This window comes from Budorcas taxicolor, chromosome X, assembly GCF_023091745.1.
Source record: "Budorcas taxicolor isolate Tak-1 chromosome X, Takin1.1, whole genome shotgun sequence".
Lineage (NCBI taxonomy): Eukaryota > Metazoa > Chordata > Mammalia > Artiodactyla > Bovidae > Budorcas > Budorcas taxicolor.
This window is the reverse complement of record NC_068935.1, coordinates 17,474,822-17,496,200: the sequence shown is the minus strand read 5'-3', so window position 1 is coordinate 17,496,200 and position 21,379 is coordinate 17,474,822. Positions and strand designations below refer to the sequence as shown.

Here is a 21,379-nt window from a genome sequence, read left to right as displayed (position 1 = left end):
AAACCAAGCAAGTCCTAAGAAACAATTGTTTTTTTTTTCCCCCTCTGGGTCTTCATAGCTCACCTCCACTCAGACGTGCAGCCCATAATAATGAACACAGGCTTGGAATACACTCTGAGATTGCTCTAGGGCACCTAGGGCTCAAGATAATTGTAATTTTTAAAAATAGGTTTCGCCGTTGTTTGGAACCATCTACAATTCAATTTACTTTATCGCACAAGCCATGAATAATGCTATGAAAGAAAATGGATGGGCTAGTGCTGCCAGCCTGGTTCAGCATTCCAGAAACATGCAGTTTTATGGATTCAACCAGTTGATAAAGACAGATTCAAATGGAAATGGAATTTCAGAATATGTAATCCTGGACACCAACTGGAAAGAATGGGAACTCCATAGTACCTACACTGTGGACATGGAAACGGAGCTGCTACAATTCGGAGAGACCCCTATTCACTTTCCTGGTGGCAGGCCCCCTCGAGCAGATGCAAAATGCTGGTTTGCAGATGGGAAGATCTGTCGAGGAGGTAAGGAATGGAAAATCACAGGTAGTCAATTTGGCTCAGCTTGGGTTACAGGGAACCTGTTTAGGGGAAGGCATGTTTTAATGTTGGGACACTTACAGAATCAATCATTTGCAGTCAGGTGACATAAACAGCTTGGAACTCTATGTAGTTAATTTAAAATAATAAGGACAATGAGAGGTACTTTGCAGCCTTGAATAACCATCCACAATTTAAAAGCCGCCTGCAGTCGGCTTTTAAAAGGATCCCACTCCCAAAGAGGTTTTTCTAGTAAGAGGAAGGCATGACGCTTTATCTTGGTCTTTTGTATGCTATGATCTACAATTGTTTCCCTTGCTAGAAAATTTACCTGTCCTTCCCTTGATGTATCCAAATCCTGTCAATCAGGTTCCACCACGGAAATACAATTTCTCCACCCTCTCCTCTCTGAACTCCCATTGAACTAAAAGTCTGTACCTCACAGCTTAGCACAAAATTGCTCTCCAATTGTTTCTTGTGTATTGATTGTGTCTCTTCCTCCCAAATGGACTGCTCCTGGAGGGCAGGGACCAGAGCTAAGAATTCTTATGCCCCACCCCCAACCACCCAACACGGTCGGCATCCCATAATACTGGCAGTTTGATTGACAGATGGAAACCCTCTGGTTTGTGGAAATGGGGACACTCCATCAAATCTCTGAGAGCCAGAGGAGAAATTTGGAAGGATCTATATTATTCCTATGCAGGTATACCCCACACCTTTCTAAAACCAAACGCATCTATTTGAATTAGACTTCAACTTCTCTTTTTCTTTAGCACCTCGCTACCTCTTCACTTGCATCATTTCCCTCTGAAATCTTAGTAATCCATCCAAACACTTAGCTTTTGCAGAGCACAATTTACATCCTAGTGAAAACACTAATGATCAAAACCAGGCTCACCCTTGAAGGACGAGTGCTACGTTTTTCATCTATAACTCACGAGGTCTGTGGGCTTGGGTGGATTAAAAAGATCTTTTATTTTATGAAGGCAACATAATACCTTTCACAGGTGAGATAACATATTTATTCTAAAGAACTGTATCGCTGTTCAACTTAAATTAAGGTACTCAAAGTTTTCCATTCGTGAACTTTTTTCTCCAAAGAAACACCTGGGTCAGCCTTCATTCATGTGATTTGTTGTTGTCAGAGTGGTGAATAGTTTTGCTTCAGAACAGTGAAATTGCTTTCTGTGTCCATAAAGTCAACAAGACAGACTGTATTGGAAAAGAATAGAAATAAGTTAGGTAGATGTAGCTTGATTTTAGAGTCACCAGAAAGCACGAGGAGTCGCTCTGTGGTGCCCTTTATTTACAGCCTCTTTCTGATGCCATTCTTCCCCTTCCTCTTCCTCTCTGCAGGCATCAACCCTACCTTTGCTGTGATGGTCTGCCTTGCTTTGCTTATAGCCCTGCTGTGTATTAATGGATTTGCTTACTTTATAAGGTACTCTTTTTTTTTTCTTTTTGTATATAAAACTACAAGCCCATAATAGCCTTGTTAATATTGATTTCCAGGAAGTCATGTTTCAGTACAATTGCCTCATTACATGACCCACTGATTTTTTTTTTTCCATAGTGATTTACCATCCCTACTGGCTCCATTTAGAGTGAAGTGTTTTCATGATGCCAAGAATAACTTCCTCAGCTGTGTTGTCAGTGTTGTTGCCTATAAGTAGATTTGGCTCTCAACACTATCATGAAATAAGAGAGCTAGTACTTTAGGGACTGCCTACCCCCCATCTGTGCTCCCTTTTCCACTGGCAGAGTCTCCTAGAAACATTTCCCTCTGCAAGTGGTATGGACTGGGATATTTTAACAGCTTCCAAGAATTAGGCAAACTTTGGCTAGAATCTAAGATTCAGGAATAATGGTATAAATTCACAGGACTGTAGAGGGGATTAAATAAACCAAAGCCAATAAAGTACCTAGAACAATACCTGCCTCACAGTAGGTGCCCAAGAAATGGTAAATCTCAACTCCTTCTCAAGCACATGGAACTCTCCTGCTGATTGTTAGGAACCCAGAATCCTTGCTTTAAGAGTCATCACTTTTGCCCAGGGCATCCTATTGCAGATTTTTACTATCATTCTTGTTTGGACAAAATCTGTCCTAGCTAATCATCACCATCATCATTACCATCAGGTCTTTATCTTTCTTCTTCAGATCTTTAACTTCCTGACCAGCTACTCTGATGAACTAATTCAGGATCAGGGATAAATGGCTGAAGCTGGCTTTATGATATGACACCCTGTTCTTATAATCTTCACACTTTAACAGCTGGTTCCTCCCCACAGTAGGATGATTTTGGAAAATTAAATCAACCACAACTCTTCCACATTACTCTTTCTACTCTGCAAACCGCACCTTTGCTATCTCTTTGTAAGGGTGGTCCTAACAACAATATGACAAGAACTTGGTGGGGAATGGGGTGGAGCTCTCTGGGCAAATTTCAAGAAAAAATGTGTCTATAGAGTGTCTTAAGTATCTGTGTAAATTTGGACAAGACACTGAATTTCTGTTGGCCAGAATTTTCTCATTTGTATAATTAAGGAATTGGATTAGATGATCTTTAAGAGCCCTTCCAGCTCTGGTATTCTAACAAGTATGTAAAATCCTGGGTTGAAACTGACAGGTGTTATTCCTAGTGTTTAGTATGTTAGCATCACTGTGAAAAACCACTATTATCCAGTCTCCGCAGTATTAGAGACTTGATAAAGGCAAACAAAGTTGTAGGTAGCTTATGAATTGTTAAAGCACACTGGATAAAGATGATAGTTTAAAGTTTTTCTTTTGATTTCTGTAACTGTGACATGCCCCTACTCAGAACAGAAATTTAATGTTTAGCTGCTGCCAAGGAATAAAGTATTTAATTAACATCATGAGCTACTTTTAGTGAATGTAAATGCCCTCCAATCAAAATCTTCCTCCTCTAGAGAGATTTGAAGAGGAGTAGGCTCTGGCTCCCCAATGGCAAAAGATACCATGGCAGGGTGGAAAATGGAGTCACTCAGCTGCTTATGTTATTTGACAACTGCCCCCCGCCCCCAGCAAATGACTGATCTGACTGGTCTTTCCCATGAAATGGACTGTTCTTTGGGCTCAGAGGGAGCCTGACCTGTAATTCTTAGGGAGGGAAGAAAAAAAGAAAAAAAAATCATGGAGGGGGGATTTGTTTGGAGCTTGTGGGCTGAAGGGCAAAGAAGACTGGAGAGGGAGATGATTGGAGAGGGACATGATTAGAGAGGAAAATGATTGGAGAGGAAAATGAGTTTGAGACAATTGGTACTTCAAGTGGTCACAGAAAACTCAGAGATGGGAGAGAGGCACATCATTTCCCAGAGTCACTTGGGTCTTGGTTCTTCAGCTAACAAAGCACAAAAGATGCCCTCTCTTCACTGCCTTCCTCCCTCTTTCTGCCCACCACGGCTGCAATCAGAAGAGCTGAGCGGCTGATGAGTTTCGGTAATAGATGGTGATTACTTGCAGGAGAGTGGCTCTCTGTACCTTCCTTTTCTCTGTGTTTTGATTGTTTAAGTTTTTTTTTTTCTTTTCAAAAAGAAAAACGTGCAAAGAACCCAACCACCCCAAAACAAAGGATTCTTTGAACTCCTCCTTTCTCTCTACTCCGAACCAGATTGCCTAGCTTTTCTATAAAGCTCTCCCGTGCTTTGTAATACTAATGATGATAATGGTAATAATGAGCTCTTATACTTTCATAGTGCTTCATGCTTTTCAGAGCACTTTCACATATATTATCTCATTTGGTTTTCAAAACAACTCTATAAAGCGAGTAATGCAAGGACTATTATCCTGCTGAAGAGATGAGGACACTGGTGCATGAAGAGGTTAAATTATTTATCCAAGGTTATCTGGTTAATTAATGACAGAATCTGCACTGCATCTCAGATCTCTGGATTGGGGGGTCCGCTTTTCTTTCTACTAGAGTGTATTCTGTAGCATGATTATTTTTACAGGTGTGCCTGCCTTAAGACAATTCATTGCATATATGAAATAGACAAGTTAGGGAGTGAGGCTTTACTTTGCCAAAAGATTAATGCGCTCTACCCAAGAATTCACTACAGGGCTCTTTTAATTTTCTCTGCAGGGCAGCAGCTCCCACAATGATAAGGGACATATTTGTTGGCAGACAATTAGAAACACATTAATTGTTTGTTTACAAATCAGTGGAATCCCTGAGAAAAACTGTCTGGGTTGTTGGTACTTAAAGCTACAGTGACACCTTAGACTTCTTAAAGCAACCTGACAAAGCATTTTTTTTTCTTTCTGACAAAGCATTTTGATTCCCCCTATTCTGGCTGTCTGCTTTAGTACATTCCACAGGGTGATCGTTAAGGGATTATGGAAAAAGTGAATCCAAACTAGCTATCAGAGCCCCCAAGATGAAACAGAACAAAACAACCACATGAACTAATTCCAAGATTCCCTCGAGATCCTCAGGTTGCCCAGTTAGCTCAGCTGAGGACCTACCTGACTGTGTGGGTAGACATCATAAACTTCTGTGTCTACTAATTGATTTGTAAGAAATAATTGCATCCACCGCAAATTAATGGGCATGTTTGGAGAGAATCAGGTTTAAACTGTGTCTATGTAATGCTCAGACAAGAGACCAATTCAGTCAAAGGAAAAAAAAAAACAGTCAGCCCATTTGTTTGGAATCATGTAGACAAAGCAGCCAACTGATTGAATTTTTCCACTTTTCAACCTGTTGCTTTGGCAACTTTGCAAGACAAGTGGTCTTGTGGGCAGGAATCTGGGCCCACAGCCAAACACCCAGGATTCAAGCTCCAGCTCTGCCTCAGGCAATGGTATCCCACACAATTTGCTTTATTCTGTTTTGTTTCTTTAATATTTTTTGTATTTGTAAAATTGAGATTAATGATTCTTGGCCCTGGTATTATTAGAATATATACTATGGTAAATGAGAAAAGGTGTTGTATTCTTTTAAAAGTATTCAGAGGTGTTGTTTTGAATGTGCCCTTGATATGGAATCACTGTTTTAATAGTCTGAGATACCCATCCCTATGCTGTACCCCCCCTTCTGATACTTCTTTAATAGCATTCTCACTTTTCTCTTTTGGTCTTTATAATATTGCAAGTTATGAGGCCCAGACTTGCTCTCTTTCTTTGCTGTGGATACTGTGGTAAACATCCCTGTGTGTTTACTCTCTCAATTATCTTGTATATTTTTTAAACTTCTATCATAGGGCAAATTTACCCCTTGGTTTGCAAAATATCCAACCCCCGTGACCTTCTGACTTTATGCTTGTTTCAGACATCGTATAAATAAAATCCAGTTGATTAAAGGACCCAACAGAATTCTACTGACTTTGGAGGATGTGACATTTATCAATCCCCACTTTGGCAGTAAGGTAAGGAGCATCCCTTTCTCTTACTGTGTGGCCCCTGGTGGTATCCACAAGCCACAGGTGACTTTCAGGCACTTTGCATGTGGCTAGGCTGAATTGAAATGTGCTGTAAGAGTAAAATACATGTTGGATTTAGAGGATAGTCCAGAAACATGTAAAGTATTTCGTTCTAATATTTCAAAATATTAATGACGTCAAAATGATAATACTTTGGATATATTGGGTTAAATAAAGTGTATTACTATATTACTTGGAAGGAAAGCTATGACAAACCTGAACAGAGTATTAAAAAGCAGAGAATCACTTTGCCGACAAAGGTCCAAATAGTCAAAGCTATGGTTTTCCCAGTAACATACAGATGTGAGAGTTGGACCATAAAGAAGGCTGAGTACCAAAGAACTGATGCTTTCAAATTGTGGTGCTGGAGAAGACTCTTGAGAGTTCCTTAGACTGTAAGGAGATCAAAACAGTTAATCCTAGAGGAAATCAACCCTGAATACTCATTGGAAGGACTATTGCTAAAGCTTAAGCTCCAATACTTTGGCCACCTGATGCAAAGAGTCAACTCATTGGAAAAGACCTTGGTGCTGGGAAAGATTGAGAGCAGGAGGAGAAGCGGGTGACAGAGGACGAGATGGTTGGATAGCATCACTGACTCAATGGATGCGAGTTTGAGCAAACTCTGGGAGATAGTGAAGGACAGGGAAGCGTGGAGTGCTGCATGGGGTTTCAAAGAGTCAGATATGATTGAGCGACCAACTCAACAACAACATTACTGAAATTAATCTCATCTGTTTCTTTTTAGGTTTTTTAAATGTGACTACTAGAAAATTTAAAAGTACACATGTGGTTCATATTACATTTCTGTTGGATAGTACTGGCTTAGAACAGTTTTGAGAAAGTGAAGTACTTTGAACAATAGGGTAGCAATGACTTTATATAGCCCTTCTTTTTACATTTGGACTCAACATGTGATTGCTAATTCCCCAAGGGCGGAGGTACATCTTTTGTGTTTAATGTCAGCCATAGGACCTGATGTGGTGCTGATAGTGTAATAGGTGCTTTTAAAAGCTTGGTGGATCAATCAACTAGTGAAAGAGATTTAAGTGTCACAGGATGGTGTTCTGATTGTGATTGTGTTGTATTGGTTATTTGCACTTAATGCTTGCTACTATGTCCTGGCCTTGGGCTAGGTTTTGTAAGAGATGGCACATAGTCCCTGCCTACATGGAAATTACAGTCAGTTCAGTTCAGTTCAGTCGCTCAGTCGTGTCTGACTTTTTGTGACCCCGTGAATCGCAGTACACCAGGCCTCCCTGTCCATCACCAACTCCCGGAGTTCACTCAAACTCACGTCCATCAAGTCAGTGATGCCATCCAGCTATCTCATCCTCTGTCGTCCCCTTTTTCTCCTGACCCCAATCCCTCCCAGCATCAGAGTCTTTTCCAATGAGTCAACTCTTCACATGAGGTGGCCAAAGTACTGGACTTTCAGCTTTAGCATCATTCCTTCCAAAGAACACCCAGGGCTGATCTCCTTCAGAATGGACTGGTTGGATCTCCTTGCAGTCCAAGGGACTCTCAAGAGTCTTCTCCAACACCACAGTTCAAAAGCATCAATTCTTCGGCACTCAGCTTTCTTCACAGTCCAACTCTCACATCCATTCATGATCACTGGAAAAAGCATAGCCTTGACTAGATGGACCTTTGTTCTCAAAGTAATGTCTCTGCTTTTCAATATGCTATCTAGGTTGGTCATAACTTTCCTGCCAAGGAGTAAGCGTCTTTTAATTTCATGGATTACAGTCAGAGAGACAAGTTATACCATACAGAAGAGTAAGTAGATGCCATGTTGCACAAAGGACACCAGACGTATAGTAGAACTTCAGAGGAGATAGATTACTGGAGGAAGACTTCTCAGAGACCCAGAACCAAATCTGGGTCTTAAAGAAGGAAGGATGGGCTTTGTCTAGGTCCCAGGTCACAAACTGGTAACCACTTTTGTTTGATCTTTTTTCTTTTTAAATTTTACTTTACAATACTGTATTGGTTTTGCCATACATCAACATGAATCCGCCATGGGTGTACACGTGTTCCCAACCTGAACCCCCCTCCCACCTCCCTCCCCATACCATCTCTCTGGGTCATCCCAGTGCACCAGCCCCAAGCATCCTGTATCCTGCATCGAACCTAGACTGGCGATTTGTTTCTTACATGATATTATACATGTTTCAATGCCATTCTCCCAAATCATCCCACCCTCTCCCTCTCCCACAGAGTCCAAAAGACTGTTCTATACATCTGTCTGTTTGATCTTTATGATTATAAAAATTATAGCCAGAATTTTGGAATCATGAAGTTACACATAAAGTCTTGGATTTCTGGATATTCCTTACAAGTTGGATGATCTATCAACTTTGGGTATCATTGTGGCTATTGGCTAGAATTCTGCAGTAGTTTTCCATTTTGGAAAAATTTGTAAAAACAGTGTCTGCTGTTTGACACAGTTTCCATCGCTCTCCATTGTCTTCTGCTCAGCTTATTGGGGCTTCCCTGATGGCTCAGCGGGTAGAGTCCATCTGTGATGCAGGATACACAGGAGGTGCGGGTTCAATCCCTGGGTCAGCAAGACCCCTTGGAGGAGGAAATGGCAACCCACTCCCGTATTCTTGCCTGGAGAATCCCATGGACAGAGGAGCCTCGCAGGCTATGGTTCATAGGGTCAGAAAGAGTCAGACACGATGGAGCCATTAAGCATGCATGCACTCAGGTTATTTCATTAATATATATTACCTGCCTGGCTCCTATAGGCATCCTAGGCAGAGAAAACCGCATAAAAAAGAGTTTGGGAAGAGGATGTGTAGGGAAGAGTTTTGTTGAATTTAGCTAGTAGTGGGAGAGTGTGCCTTTGTAGGGCTTTCCAGGTGGTGCTAGTGGTAAAGAACCCACCTGCCAAAGCAGGAGACCTAAGAGACACAAGTTCGATCCCTGGATTGGGAAGGGGGGCATGACAACCCACTCTAGTATTCTTGCCTGGAGAATCCAATGGACAGAGGATCCTGGCAGGCTACAGTCCATGGGGTCACAAAGAGTCCGTCACTGAAGTGACTTAGCACATAAGCATGCACGTAACTCTTTGTGCCCAGTCCGTGTGGTTGAAATAAAGACAGTAGTCTTTGCAAATTCTAGTATGGTGGTGGCAGGGTGTCCGGAGAGGATGCAAACACCTCACATTGTCCCCATGTGCTATTTTTGCTACACCAGCATACAAGATCTGAGAAATAATTATCTCTGTGACAGAACTGATCATTTGCTTAAATGTGACACTAAAAAGGGTGCTTTAACTAGTTGTCTGGGTGAGAATGGCTTTACAGGATAATACCTTGTGCATCTGGAATCAAATGAAATGTTCAGCTGTTTGCTTTAAGTCTCAATTACAACCCTAACCTTTACGTGTGTAAATCACCGGATCCTTTTGTAAGGTTGACATCATGTTCCTGGAAGTGTATTGCTGAATGCCAAAATGATCACAGTGGCTGAAAGGTACATTCTATTCTTATGCCATCAAAGCATATTGATGTTAGTTTCTAATTTTGAAGCCACTAAAGGACCCTGGAACTCATGTGGTGTAACTTGTCTAGATTTGTCATATTCAACATAGCTTGTATGAAAATTTCCCACCTCAATTAGAAAGGGTAGATACTGAAGTACAAGCTCTAAACCAAGCCAACTAGATAACCCAGTACTAACAGAACAAGTATTCAATTCTGTGACAAAGTATTTTATCCTGAAATGAGTGGTCAATAATAAGAGCAGATGGCTAGTAGTTATTGTCCAAATGAAGCAATATATAGTAAAGTTTTGGTCAAAGGAAATAAACCTATTTTTAAAAGCCTTACTTGTTTATTGGTCAGTCAGTTCAGTTGCTCAGTCATGTCTGACTCTTTGTGACCCCATGGACTGCAGCACGCCAGGCTTCCCTGTCCTTCACCAACTCCCATGAGCTTGCTCAAACTCATGTCCATTGAGTCAGTGATGCCATCCAAGCATCTCATCCTCTGTCGTCCCCTTCTCCTCCTGCCTTCAATTTTTCCCAGCATCAAAGTCTTTTCCAGTGAGTCAGTTCTTCGCATCAGGTGGCCAAAGTATTGGAGCTTCAGCTTCAGCATCAGTCCTTCCAATGAATTTTCAGGACTGATTTCCCTTAGGATTGACTGGTTGGATCTCCTTGCAGTCTGAGGAATTCTCAAGAGTCTTCTCCAACACCACAGTTCAAAAGCATCAGTTCCTTGGTCCTCAGATTTCTTTATGGTTCAACTCTAATATCTGTACATGGTTACTGGAAAAACCACAGCTTTGATTAGATAGACCTTTGTCAGTAAAGTAATATCTCTGCTTTTTAATACACTGTCTAGGTTTGTCATAGCTTTTCTTCAAATGAGCAAGCGTCTTTTAATTTCATGGCTGCAGTCACCATCTGCAGTGATTTTGGAGCCCCCCAAAATAAAGTCTCTCACTGTTTCCATTGTTTCCCCATCTATTTACCATGAAATGATGGGACTGGATCCCATGATCTTTGTTTTTAGAATGTTGAGTTTTAAGCCAGCGTTTTCACTCTCCTCTTTCACTTTCGTCAAGAGGCTCTTTAGTTCCTCTTTGCTTTCTGCAAAGAGTGTGTCATCTGCATATCTGAGGTTGTTGATATTTCTCCCAGCAATCTTGATTCCAGCTTGTACTTCATCCAGCCTGGCCTGCATGTAAGTTAAGTAAGCAGAGTGACAATATACAGCCTTGACATACTCCTTTCCCAATTTGCAACCAGTCCATTGTTCCATGTTCATTTGACATTTGAAATGTCAAAATGACAATTCATGTCAATTGCCTAGATATTTTGGGTCTAAAGTATCAAAACAATAAACAATGTTGAACTGAATTATCCTTTCCTTTGTATAGGCCTTGCGATGGTCCAGTAAATATAAAACCCCCTTCACCTATGCCTTCTTTCTTTCCCGTGCATGCATTCGTGCTCAGTCATATCCAACCCTTTGTAACCCCATGGACTATAGCCTGCCAGGCTCCTCTGTCCATGGGATTTCCTAAGCAAGGATATTGAAGTGGGTTGCCATTTCCTCTTCCAGGGGATCTTCCTGACCCAGGGATCGAACTTGCATCTCCTGGGTCTCCTGCATTGCAGGTGGATTCTTTACCATTGAGTCCCCTGGAAGCCCATTCTCTCTTTCCTACGAAGACACAAAACATGTTTGGCTTTCATACTAGTCCTCAGAAAACCACCATAAATAGCAGAATGAACAAAGTACCTAAGGTTTTAAAATCTTGTTCATGATAACAGATCTTTTCTTTCACTTGTGCATAAATTTTGACATAATGAGAGTTAAATAATAAACAGTCATCATCACTTTTCACCATATTTGTGATAAAAATGAATAGCAACAGAAATAGATAGCCTCAGAGGGAGTGTTCTTCTTCTTCTTGACTATATTGACCCAGGTAGAAAGGGATGGCATTACCATAGGAGAACATAGCTCTTAACCTCCACATCCTTTTTGGCACTTGGCTTGTATCAGGGGTTGTGATGGGAAAAGATGGGGAAGCATACATTTTCCTTAAATGTTGTATAGTCACAAACTTGCAGCTGGCTGGGTCTAATTGGTCAAAGCCAAGTCAAGAATTCCATCCAAATGGAATGTCTGAAAGTATAAACTCTTGGTGAATATAAAATTAATTCAGCCTAGAAAAATTGGTAGGTCAGGAGAAGTCAGGTCAGAAAGGAAATTTTTAGAAGAAAGTGAAGCTGAAGTCCAAATGTATGTGGATTTTGGCAGATTCTCTTGCTTTCTCCTTTGGCCTTCATGAAGAGGTCTATAACTCAATATACTAATCTACGTGCTCCTGCTGAGATAGGCAAATAAAGACTGAAAGATAAGTAGTTTCTCCTCTGGCCTTGCTCTCTTGAGGAAGATTCAGGTTGATGCAAGGGTTATGTGAAGAGTCAAGTTTTCCATCTTGTCTGAATCTTGAGCTATTGGGATTTCAACACATTAAGGGCTGGGTGTAGTTTACCATTGCTTTGGAGCTTTGTGATAGTCTTGTCTTGGTAGAATGAACTGAGCTCAGGGCTAAATCAACTGGTAATTTTTAGTTTATCAAAGACTGTTAAGGGCAGAGTGTGTGACAGTACTTAAGATTAATTTTTATTGGCAAACAAGAGTGAAACAAAGCATGATGTGGCAGAAAGAACACACAGGACCAGAAATATAACATCCACATTCTTCTTCCAGTCCCTAGGTCTCTGTTTCTTCACTGTAAAATAAGAGTGTTGGAATTGGGGGTGGGGAATAGCCTAGGCAATACCAACTGTGACTACTAAGTCTGCATTGCTATAATTCTGAAAAGGCATATTTGGAGACATGGAGAAGAATATGAGGAAACTGTTGATTTATTGGGCTTCCCAGGTGGCACTAGTGGTAAAGAACCCGCCTGCCAATGCAGGAGATGTAAGAGACAAGGGTTCGATCCCTGGGTCAGAAGATATTTCTTCATATAAAATAAGTTTGCTGGTTCAGGTGAAGATATTAAGTTCAGTTGAAGATGTTCAATTTTAAAAGTTAACAAAGGTTTCAGACAATCCTTCCTTTTGTCATTTAACTGCACTTCCTAGCCCTCTTTTATCAGACTTATGTGTGTGCTAAGTTGCATCAGCTGTGTCTGACTCTTTGTGACCATATGGACTGTAGCCCACCAGTCTCCTCTGTCCATGGGATCCTCCAGGCAAGAATACTGGAGTGGGTTGCCATGCCCTCCTTCAGGGCATCTTCCCAACCCAGGGATTGAGCCTGCATCTCTTACATCTCCTGTATTAGCAAGCAAGTTCTTTACCACTAGCACCACCTGGACTTATAAAGCATCAGACTTATAAATCATGGGTAGATGATCTACTCTCTACCATCTTATTGCTTTCTGAGATACCTTGTGTCATGAAGCTTGCCTGCATAGAAAAAGGATGTCATTCAAGATGGTATGGGCTTCCCAGGTGGTTCAGTGGTAAAGAATCTGCCTGCCACTGCAGATGTGGGTTTGATCCCTGGGTTGGTAAGATCCCTTGGAGAAGGAAATGGCAACCCACTCCAGTATTCTTGCCTGGAAAATTCCATGGACAGAGGAACCTGGCAGGCTACAGTCCATGAGGTCACAAAGAGTTGGACACGACTGAGTGACTGAGCATGCACGCAAGATGGTGTAACATAAAGAGTTAGGCCTAACAGCCAGAAGGGTGGGGTTCTGTCCTAGTTCTGTGCCTGATTTTTTCAAAACATTAGATTTTCATCTTTTTCTCATTTTTGTCTGTAAATGAGAGTGCCACACTGAATTATGACTGGTGTTCTTTCTTGTCCCTCTGAATCACTCTAACTTCTCTAGGAGATGAAAATATCTGCAAAGCTTTGCCTTTCTTTTATGGCATATGGAGGTGAAGCAAAGAACCAATTCTAGCATAGAAAAATGCTGGCAATAGGAAAAATTAATAAATGTCATGTTTATAGAGCTCAACTCGGAAAGTTACTTTCTTAGGAATAAAAAAAGAAAAAAAAATACCAGATGAACATAGTACCTACATAGCTGTGTGCTCTGTCCTTAATCGTGATAATTTTGTTCATAAACTGTCTTTCCTAATCCTTTCACAGAGAGGAAGTCATGCCAGTGTAAGTTTTCAGATCACGTCGGAGGTCCAGAGTGGAAGGTCCCCAAGACTCTCCTTTTCTTCAGGGAGTCTAACTCCAGCTACCTGTGAAAACTCCAACATAGCGATTTATGAGGTAGGATATTCAACAGCTGTCTAATCTGCTGGCTTCTTGGGTTTTAAAACGAGGCAGTGACTTAGAACTTGCTTAGTCTTTGTGCAAAAATGTTGAAGCTTTGGTACGTCTTTCCTTTTGGTAAGTTTTTTTTATCCATTATCCCCTTACAGACTCATTCTGCTGACCATGATTTTCCTCGGCAACTAACCTACTTAACTTACAACTTCACTGATCTTTCCACACTATTTACTTACTAGGAATGTGGAGAAAAGTCTGTGAGACTCAGTCTTAACACTTAACCATGTCACTCATTCCAGAAGACATAGGTATAATAATAGAAGAAATGATTTCCTAAACAAACTGTTTGTGATGTGATGTCTAGAGATATGCTTTATATAGAGTAAGGGTTGGGACAAGCTCTTCTCTTCATATTCTGGTTCTTCTTCCTATACCCGTTATCCTCTGATATTACGGAAATATTTTAAAAATTATTCATTTCTTTTCTCAGTCTGTACTGACTCTTGGAGTAACAGGTTACCTTCTGCTGTCTAAAATAGAAATCCTTTTAATTTCACTTACATTTCTGTCTTTCAAGCTTTAAAAGACCACATCCAACCCCAAATCCAACCCTTATCTAAAATACTGGCATTTGGTGACCAAAACAAATCTCACATTGGTTGGAGAGATGAACTGTTTTTTCTCAGCAGGAAAGAGTTAAAGTGAAAGTTGCTCAGTCGTGTCCGACTTTTTGCAACCCCATGGACTGTGCAGTCCATGGAATTCTCTAGGCCAGAATACGGGAGTGGGTAGCCTTTCCCTTCTCCAGGGGATCTTCCTAACCCAGGGATCGAACCCAGGTCTCCCTCATTGCAGGTGAACTCTTTATCAGCTGAGCCACAAGGGAAGCCCAAGAACACTGGAGTGGGTAGCCTATTCCTTCTCCAGGGGATCTTCCCCACCCAGGAATTGAACCGGGGTCCTGCATTGCAGGCAGATTCTTTACCAACTGAGCTATCAGGGAAACCCAGGAAAGAGTTAAGCAGTGGATAAAAGGGAAACAAGACTGCCTTTCTGTCCCTCCAAAGTGAGGCCTTTCCAGTGTGGTTTCCTTGTTTTGTTTGAAGATACTCCCCAAAGCAGCAAACACTCGCAACTTTAATAGTAACTGCAAAGAAAGTTCAAAACAGGTCAGAATGAATTTTTAGGTTCTCCATCACTGGATTATCCAAGTTGAATGCTCTCATCCATTTGATAAATAATTTATAGCTACTTAAAACACCAAGGTTAGTATGGTATATCTTCGCTCAGTTTACGGGAAGTGTGTTGACTTAAATTTGGAGCAGGAAACCTCTGGGTCTTGCCTTGAACTTAATTTAATCAAAGAGGAGATCTGATTCAAATGTAAACTTGAGTTATTGGGGAATTAAAAATTCTACACTCTCAAAGACCAAAGACAAAGTAATCTCAAGACACTCTTTTGAACGTCAAATGGAATGGGGCTGCTGGCTTTAAAAATGTATTGATGCCTCTGATTCTGAAGTAAATCTCGACAGCTAAGGCAGTCTCTTGGTTTTTCATCTGTAAATTGAGAGGTTGAACTAAATTCTTAATCTTGGCTGCTCATTAGAATCTCTTGTGTGTACATGCTCAGTCGCTTCATTCATGTCCAACTCTTTGCAACCCCATGGACTGTAGCCCACCGGGCTCCTCTGTCCATGGGATTCTTCAGGCAGGAATACTGGAATGGGTAGCCATCCCTTTCTCCAGGGGTTCTTTTAGACGCAGGGATGGAATCTGTGTGTCTTATGTCTCCTGCATTGGCAGGCAGGTTCTTTACCTCTAGTACCACCTGGGAAGCACTGTGGGAAACAAAAAAATACCTATGAGGCTCCACCCCTATTAACTCTGGTTCACTTGGTTTGGGGTGGGCCCAGGCAGTGTTATTTTTTTTTTTTTAAGTCCCCCTATATGTGCAGCCAGGGTTGAGAATTGCTGAACTGAGAGAACTCTGGGGCCTCTTCTGGCTCAAATGTTCTATGATTCTCTGATTCTGCAGAAGAATTTATGTGTTGAATTGTGGTATGTTTTATTTGGTGGAGCTGGAAGGTTTTAGTATAGAATGAAGAAGGAGAAAAAAAATAAACATCTGTATATAATTGGCCTTTAAGAATCTGTCAGATATTTCCGCATTTGGAAGGAGGCAGACAGTTGAGTTAGTTGCCATAATGACTGTTGTTGGTCATTCAGATCATGGGTATTTCTGAACTGCATAGTCCATAGGGGAAGTTTATCTGCACAAAGGAGGGTATTAGTGAGAATAATACCACCCCATGAGGTCAGCATGCAAAGGAAGACAGCTGAAGCTAGAAAACTGTCTAGCTAGAGTTGAGGAGGACTTTGGGTAAGAGCAGAAGTCAATCAAATCAACAGACCAAACAAAGAGGTCCAGTATGCCTTCTGAAAGGGCCCTCTATTAGGCATATTTTAAAGAAGATTCATTATCTAGTTTCTGTTTAAAGAGATTTTTCATAAGATTTTTTACTGGAAGATATGGAACCTCCAGACGATGTGCCTGGAGTAGCAGATACCTAACAACAAAGGACAGGCTTCTCTAGGACGTGCCTTTCTAGTCATTGTAATACACTGAAACAGTCACACTTTGATGGGATGCACGGGTGCATATCCTCCGGAATTGTACAGGAAACTCAGCCCTTATCTCAGACATACACTCAAAGATGTGAAAGGAAAGCTAGCTGAGCAGGCTGCTTGGGAGAAAGAGCTGTGAATGGCAGATGCAAAGAGAACATGTCAGGATCTGTTCTAATAGCCACTGTATAGGGAAGAAGGGTGAGGCTAGTGATAGTGCCACCCTGACACACTCAGAGAGAACCCACTGAACTGTTTCTCCCTCTTCATTCTCTGACTCCTTGTGCCTCTCCACTTTTCCCTGTGTTTTTCTCTTTGTCCCATTTCTGTCTCTCCTTCACACATCCTCCACATCCATCTCTCTTTCCCAGAGCCTTTTTTTCTATCTTCCCACCTTCTAGATCCCATGCAGCTCTCTTTCCACCCCTTTCCTTTCCATAGCCATCTTCTCTCTCTCTCATCACAGAATCAGATCATCAAAGCTGAAAAGGAGCTTAGAAATCATCCAAGTAGTCCAGCTCTGTGGGTGTGGAAACTGAGACTCAGGCCAATGAGGTGACTACCCTAAGCGTGCATGTCTGCATGCTAAGTCACTTCATTTGTGTCCGACTCTTTGCAACCCCATAGTCTGTGGCCTGCCAGGCTCCTTTGTCCATGGGATTCTCCAGGCAAGAATACTGGAGCGGGTTGCCATGCCCTCCTCCAGGGGACCTTCCTGACCCAGGGATGGGACCTTCCTGACCCAGGGATTGAACCTGTGTCTCTTATGTCTCCTGCATTGGTAGGAGGCCACCCTTGAATTTGAGACAAAGCCAGGTGTAGAACCTAGTTCTCTTGGCTCTTAGTTAATACAACATGGCCTTAATGCAAAATTTATGGACTTTAAAAACTTTAGTGGATAGAGTTTGATGTTTCTTCCTCTTAATTAAAAAATGAATGATGAGTGAAGTATTGATATTTTATCACACTTTCTCTCAAAAGAACAAAACAAAACAAATGGTGCATGTGTGGCAAAAATAAAACCTGCCCATATCCTCCCTTTTCCTCATTATTAATAAAGTAGGACACACACAGACTCAATAAAATTTTGCTTATAATATTCGTGAGAAGTCTTTAAATCTTAAAACAAACACACAAAGCCCCCAAACTAAAGAAAGCCCATGGGAAGAAAGAGCAACAAAGTGGGAGATGGAAGATCTTGCTTCTGTTACTACCTAGCCTTCTGACCTTGGGCCAGTCATTTAATCACTTCAGGCTTTAATTTCTTTAACTGTGAAGCTCTCAAATTTGGTGATTTGGCAGGAAAAAAGCTCTGCTTAACTACTTATTAAAACTTAATAAGCAAGAGAGACAGCTAAGCCATGTCTGTAATAGGGCTGATTCCAGGAAGAAGGTAACAGGCACTGGCTATAGGCAGAGTCAGGGCTGCCAGTACTGATGCTCAGGTTGTACACTGCACAAGGGGGCCACATCTAAAAGGGTACTATTCACATTGTAGACATATACTAACTTATATGAGAGTGGTGCATGAGTGAGCAGAGGGATTCTGGTCTCCCAGCCTAGTTCTGGAATGAGGTGGTGGGGCAACTTGCACACGTATCTACATGTATACCAGCATAGCCGACTATGCACATAGTCACTGGTAAACAAATATGCACCTGACTTTGTGCTACCTTGACAATACCCCTGGAGTTTCTTGAGAGTACTTCTTTCTCCTGCCTAATATTTTTATAGGCCAAATTTCAGCTTCTCACCAGCACCTCTACAGCCTGACTCCAAACCTGCAAAGAGGCCTTACCTGGCAGGCAGTGTTTGGTGGTAGCCAGAGTATTGAAGCTGCTGGGGGAGTGTGTTTTCTGGCATCTGGAGGATGTATGAGTCAATGAGAATGTGGTATATGCATAGATACATACAGCTGGGGCTGCTGCCCAGCATCACTGGGGTTCCGTAGGCTGCAAAGTAATAAATAGTCTCAAGGTGAGGTGAAGTTGCTCAGTCGTGTCTGACTCTTTGCAACCCTGTGGACTGTAGCCTACCAGGGTCCTCCATCCATGGGATTCTCCAGGCAAGAATACTGGAGTGGGTTGCCATTTCCTTCTCCAGGGGATCTTCCCGACCCAGGGATCGAACCCGGGTCTCCCACATTGGAGGCAGACGCTTTAACCTCTGAGCCACCAGGGAAGCCTCACAATTACTATTTTAACTTGAGGAAAGCACCCTTTGCTAGTTAACACAAAGGTGCCATAGAAGCTAGCAGTGACCATGATGCAAGTAATAGAATGGCAAAGGTGCTGGAAGGCATTAATGACCATCAGTGTTTAACCCACACATGGGCTGAGTTTGTAAATTCTCGTTAGAGTTTATGCTTTCAGCTTAAACTTCAGCCTTTGATCCTGGGCAGAGTCCTCTGAAAAGGAGCAGGTAGCTCAGTGGTAAAGAATCCTTCTGCCAATGCAGGAGACACAGAAGACATGGGTTTGATCCCTGGGCCAGGAAGATCCCCTGGAGGAAGAAATGGCACCCCAGACCAGTATTCTTTCCTGGAAGATCCCATGGACAGAGGAGCCTGCTGCTGCTGCTGCTGCTGCTGCTGCTGCTAAGTCCCTTCAGTCGTGTCCGACTCTGTGCGACCCCATAGACAGCAGCCCACCAGGCTCCCCCGTCCCTGGGATTCTCCAGGCAAGAACACTGAGGGCTACAGTCCACAGGGCCGCAAAGTGTTGAGCAGAACTGATCGACTGAGCACAAATGCACAAAATACAAAGTCCTCTGAAGGCTAAAGCTTTGAGGTGTCAGGCCCTCATGACTCCCATGACTAAGTGAGTAAGTGTGGGGCCTGAGAATGGGCCTTTGTAACCAGTACCTTTTATTTTTTTAAATAAAATACCTTTATAATTGTAAGCCATAATGGAAGCATGATTAACCTAACAATATAAAATAATTGCATACAATTTGGGGGGGTTAAGTAGAGCGATGTGGTAAGTGCATACATGCATATGTTTTCATCTGGCCAGCCAGTCTATATCTTTGTATAATCAGTTCCTTGGTGACTGTGATGTAGCTGGTATGGGGCCACATACAGGGAGTTGCTAGGCAAGAGACCAGGAATTGGTACTTTCACCATTCTAGTGCAGACAGGCACTATTCCTAGACTACCTTTCTGAACTTTGTGAGCATGAGCCTGATTGGCCTAGTTCTATTCAGCTGCTGAAGGCCCCTGAAAGCAAGTTCCTAGTTAAAAGAGTTTTGAGTTCCTTGGCTAGAAGGTGCCCTCTGACACACAGTAGAGGCAAGTAACTCAGATGCCCGCAGCTCCTGTTATTAGCCTTTGCCTCCGGCTCATCTCCAGATGCAATGCCACAGCTGGATATATTCCTTAATAAGAGACTGGCTACACTCTCTTATTCTTGGAATTTGACTGTATAGAGCTCTCTGCTTTATTATCTCTACTTGATGACAAATTGGTGCAGCCTGAAATGGAATCTCCAGGCTATAGGTAATAGATGTGAAAGCACTTGGAAGAGGAGAGAGCGCTGTGCAAATGTCAGGCATTATTATTATTACAGAGAAAAAGATATCTATATATGTATTGCTTCTTTTCAAATTTAGGTTGGACAGAAACTAAATAGGGCTTGGTAACTGATGAATCCTCGAGGCTGTGCATGTAGGAGAAAATTATCTAGCAGGCACCTGTGTTAAAGTGAAGACAATAAAATAACTGTTGTTTTTGGCTTGACAGGCAGCCTTAGAAAATCACTGTTTTGTGCTTAAAAATTCAGAAATAGACTTCTGAAAGAGTCTAGATTACTCATATTACTGTGGTCGTACACTTGTACATCCAGGTAAAAAATGTTTAATTGGTGTTGAAGCCAATTGGTTTATGATTAAAGCATAAAAGGCCCCCAAATGGCCTGTCCCATGAGAGAAAAATGGATCAAAGTAAATGCAGGCAACATTTGCTGCACTGCATCTCCTGCCCTACATCTCTCACCACAGACGCCTTGAGGCAGTCAGAATTGCACCACTAACCATATCCATTCATTGCAGGAAACCTGGTGCTACATCACTTAGCCATGAATGAGCAAAATGACCCAGCACTTCCTGCAGTGAATTCAGGCTGTTGTAGCATTCCTTTTCTGGGGTCTGCATTCCTGCAATTGTTTCCTTGTCTTTAATTAACTGGAATTTTAAACGTAACTTCTCTGTATGGCATCCTTTTTAGCTTGGAACGCAGAATATCCATGGGGTGGAGGGTGAGAAAGAGGAACAGAGCTTGTGTGTGTTGATGGTCTAACTATAAACTCTTAGTGTGGAAGGGAAGAGTTGCTCTAAAGCTGTTGGCAACTAAGGCTCCTCAACACTCTTTATCTTTTCTTTCTAGGGTGATTGGGTATGGCTGAAAAAATTCCCCTCTGGAAATTTCGGAGACATTAAATCTGTCGAATCAAGTGCAAGTGACATATTTGAAATGGTATGAAAAACGCTCTCTTAAACATATTCCCGCTGAAACCAATCATTTCTCCAAAGTAACAAATACCAACTGTTAGGAAGATCTTTTAACAAATCAGTACAGGGAAACTACAGGGAGGTGACTGACTTGTTATGACAATATGATGGAATGGCAAAAGTATGGGGTCCGGAGTCAAGAAGATGTGAAGGATTCAATCCCAGCTCTGCCACTTAAGAGGCATATTAACTTGAGCAAATCACCTAAACACTGAGCTTTACTTTCCTTAGTTGTGAAAGGAGTATATTAATGTCTGCTTCCCAGGGTTAAGATGATACATATATAGTGTCTTGCACATTTCCTGACATACAGCTTCTTTGTAAAATGGTAGCTATTATGATTATTATTAAGTACATATCCCATAATCTTTCATAATCTCTAGCTGCTATACCTAGAAAAGTCATCTGGTAATTTCTATTTATATAAGACAAATGGTGACTTCCCAATCCCACCAATTATATTCAGAAAGTCCTTGGATGGGTTGTT

General features: G+C 41.8%; 1 protein-coding gene across 1 annotated transcript in view; it reads left to right on the top strand.

Annotated features, from left to right (window-relative positions):
- GUCY2F (guanylate cyclase 2F, retinal) overlaps positions 1–21,379 on the top strand; it is a 98,010-nt gene that overhangs the window by 26,331 nt on the left and 50,300 nt on the right. The window contains exons 3-7 of the mRNA XM_052663733.1: positions 170–524; positions 1,899–1,983; positions 5,833–5,929; positions 13,627–13,758; positions 20,768–20,857. Of these exons, the coding sequence (XP_052519693.1) occupies positions 170–524; positions 1,899–1,983; positions 5,833–5,929; positions 13,627–13,758; positions 20,768–20,857 (759 nt within the window). The remainder of the gene's footprint in view (positions 1–169; positions 525–1,898; positions 1,984–5,832; positions 5,930–13,626; positions 13,759–20,767; positions 20,858–21,379) is intronic.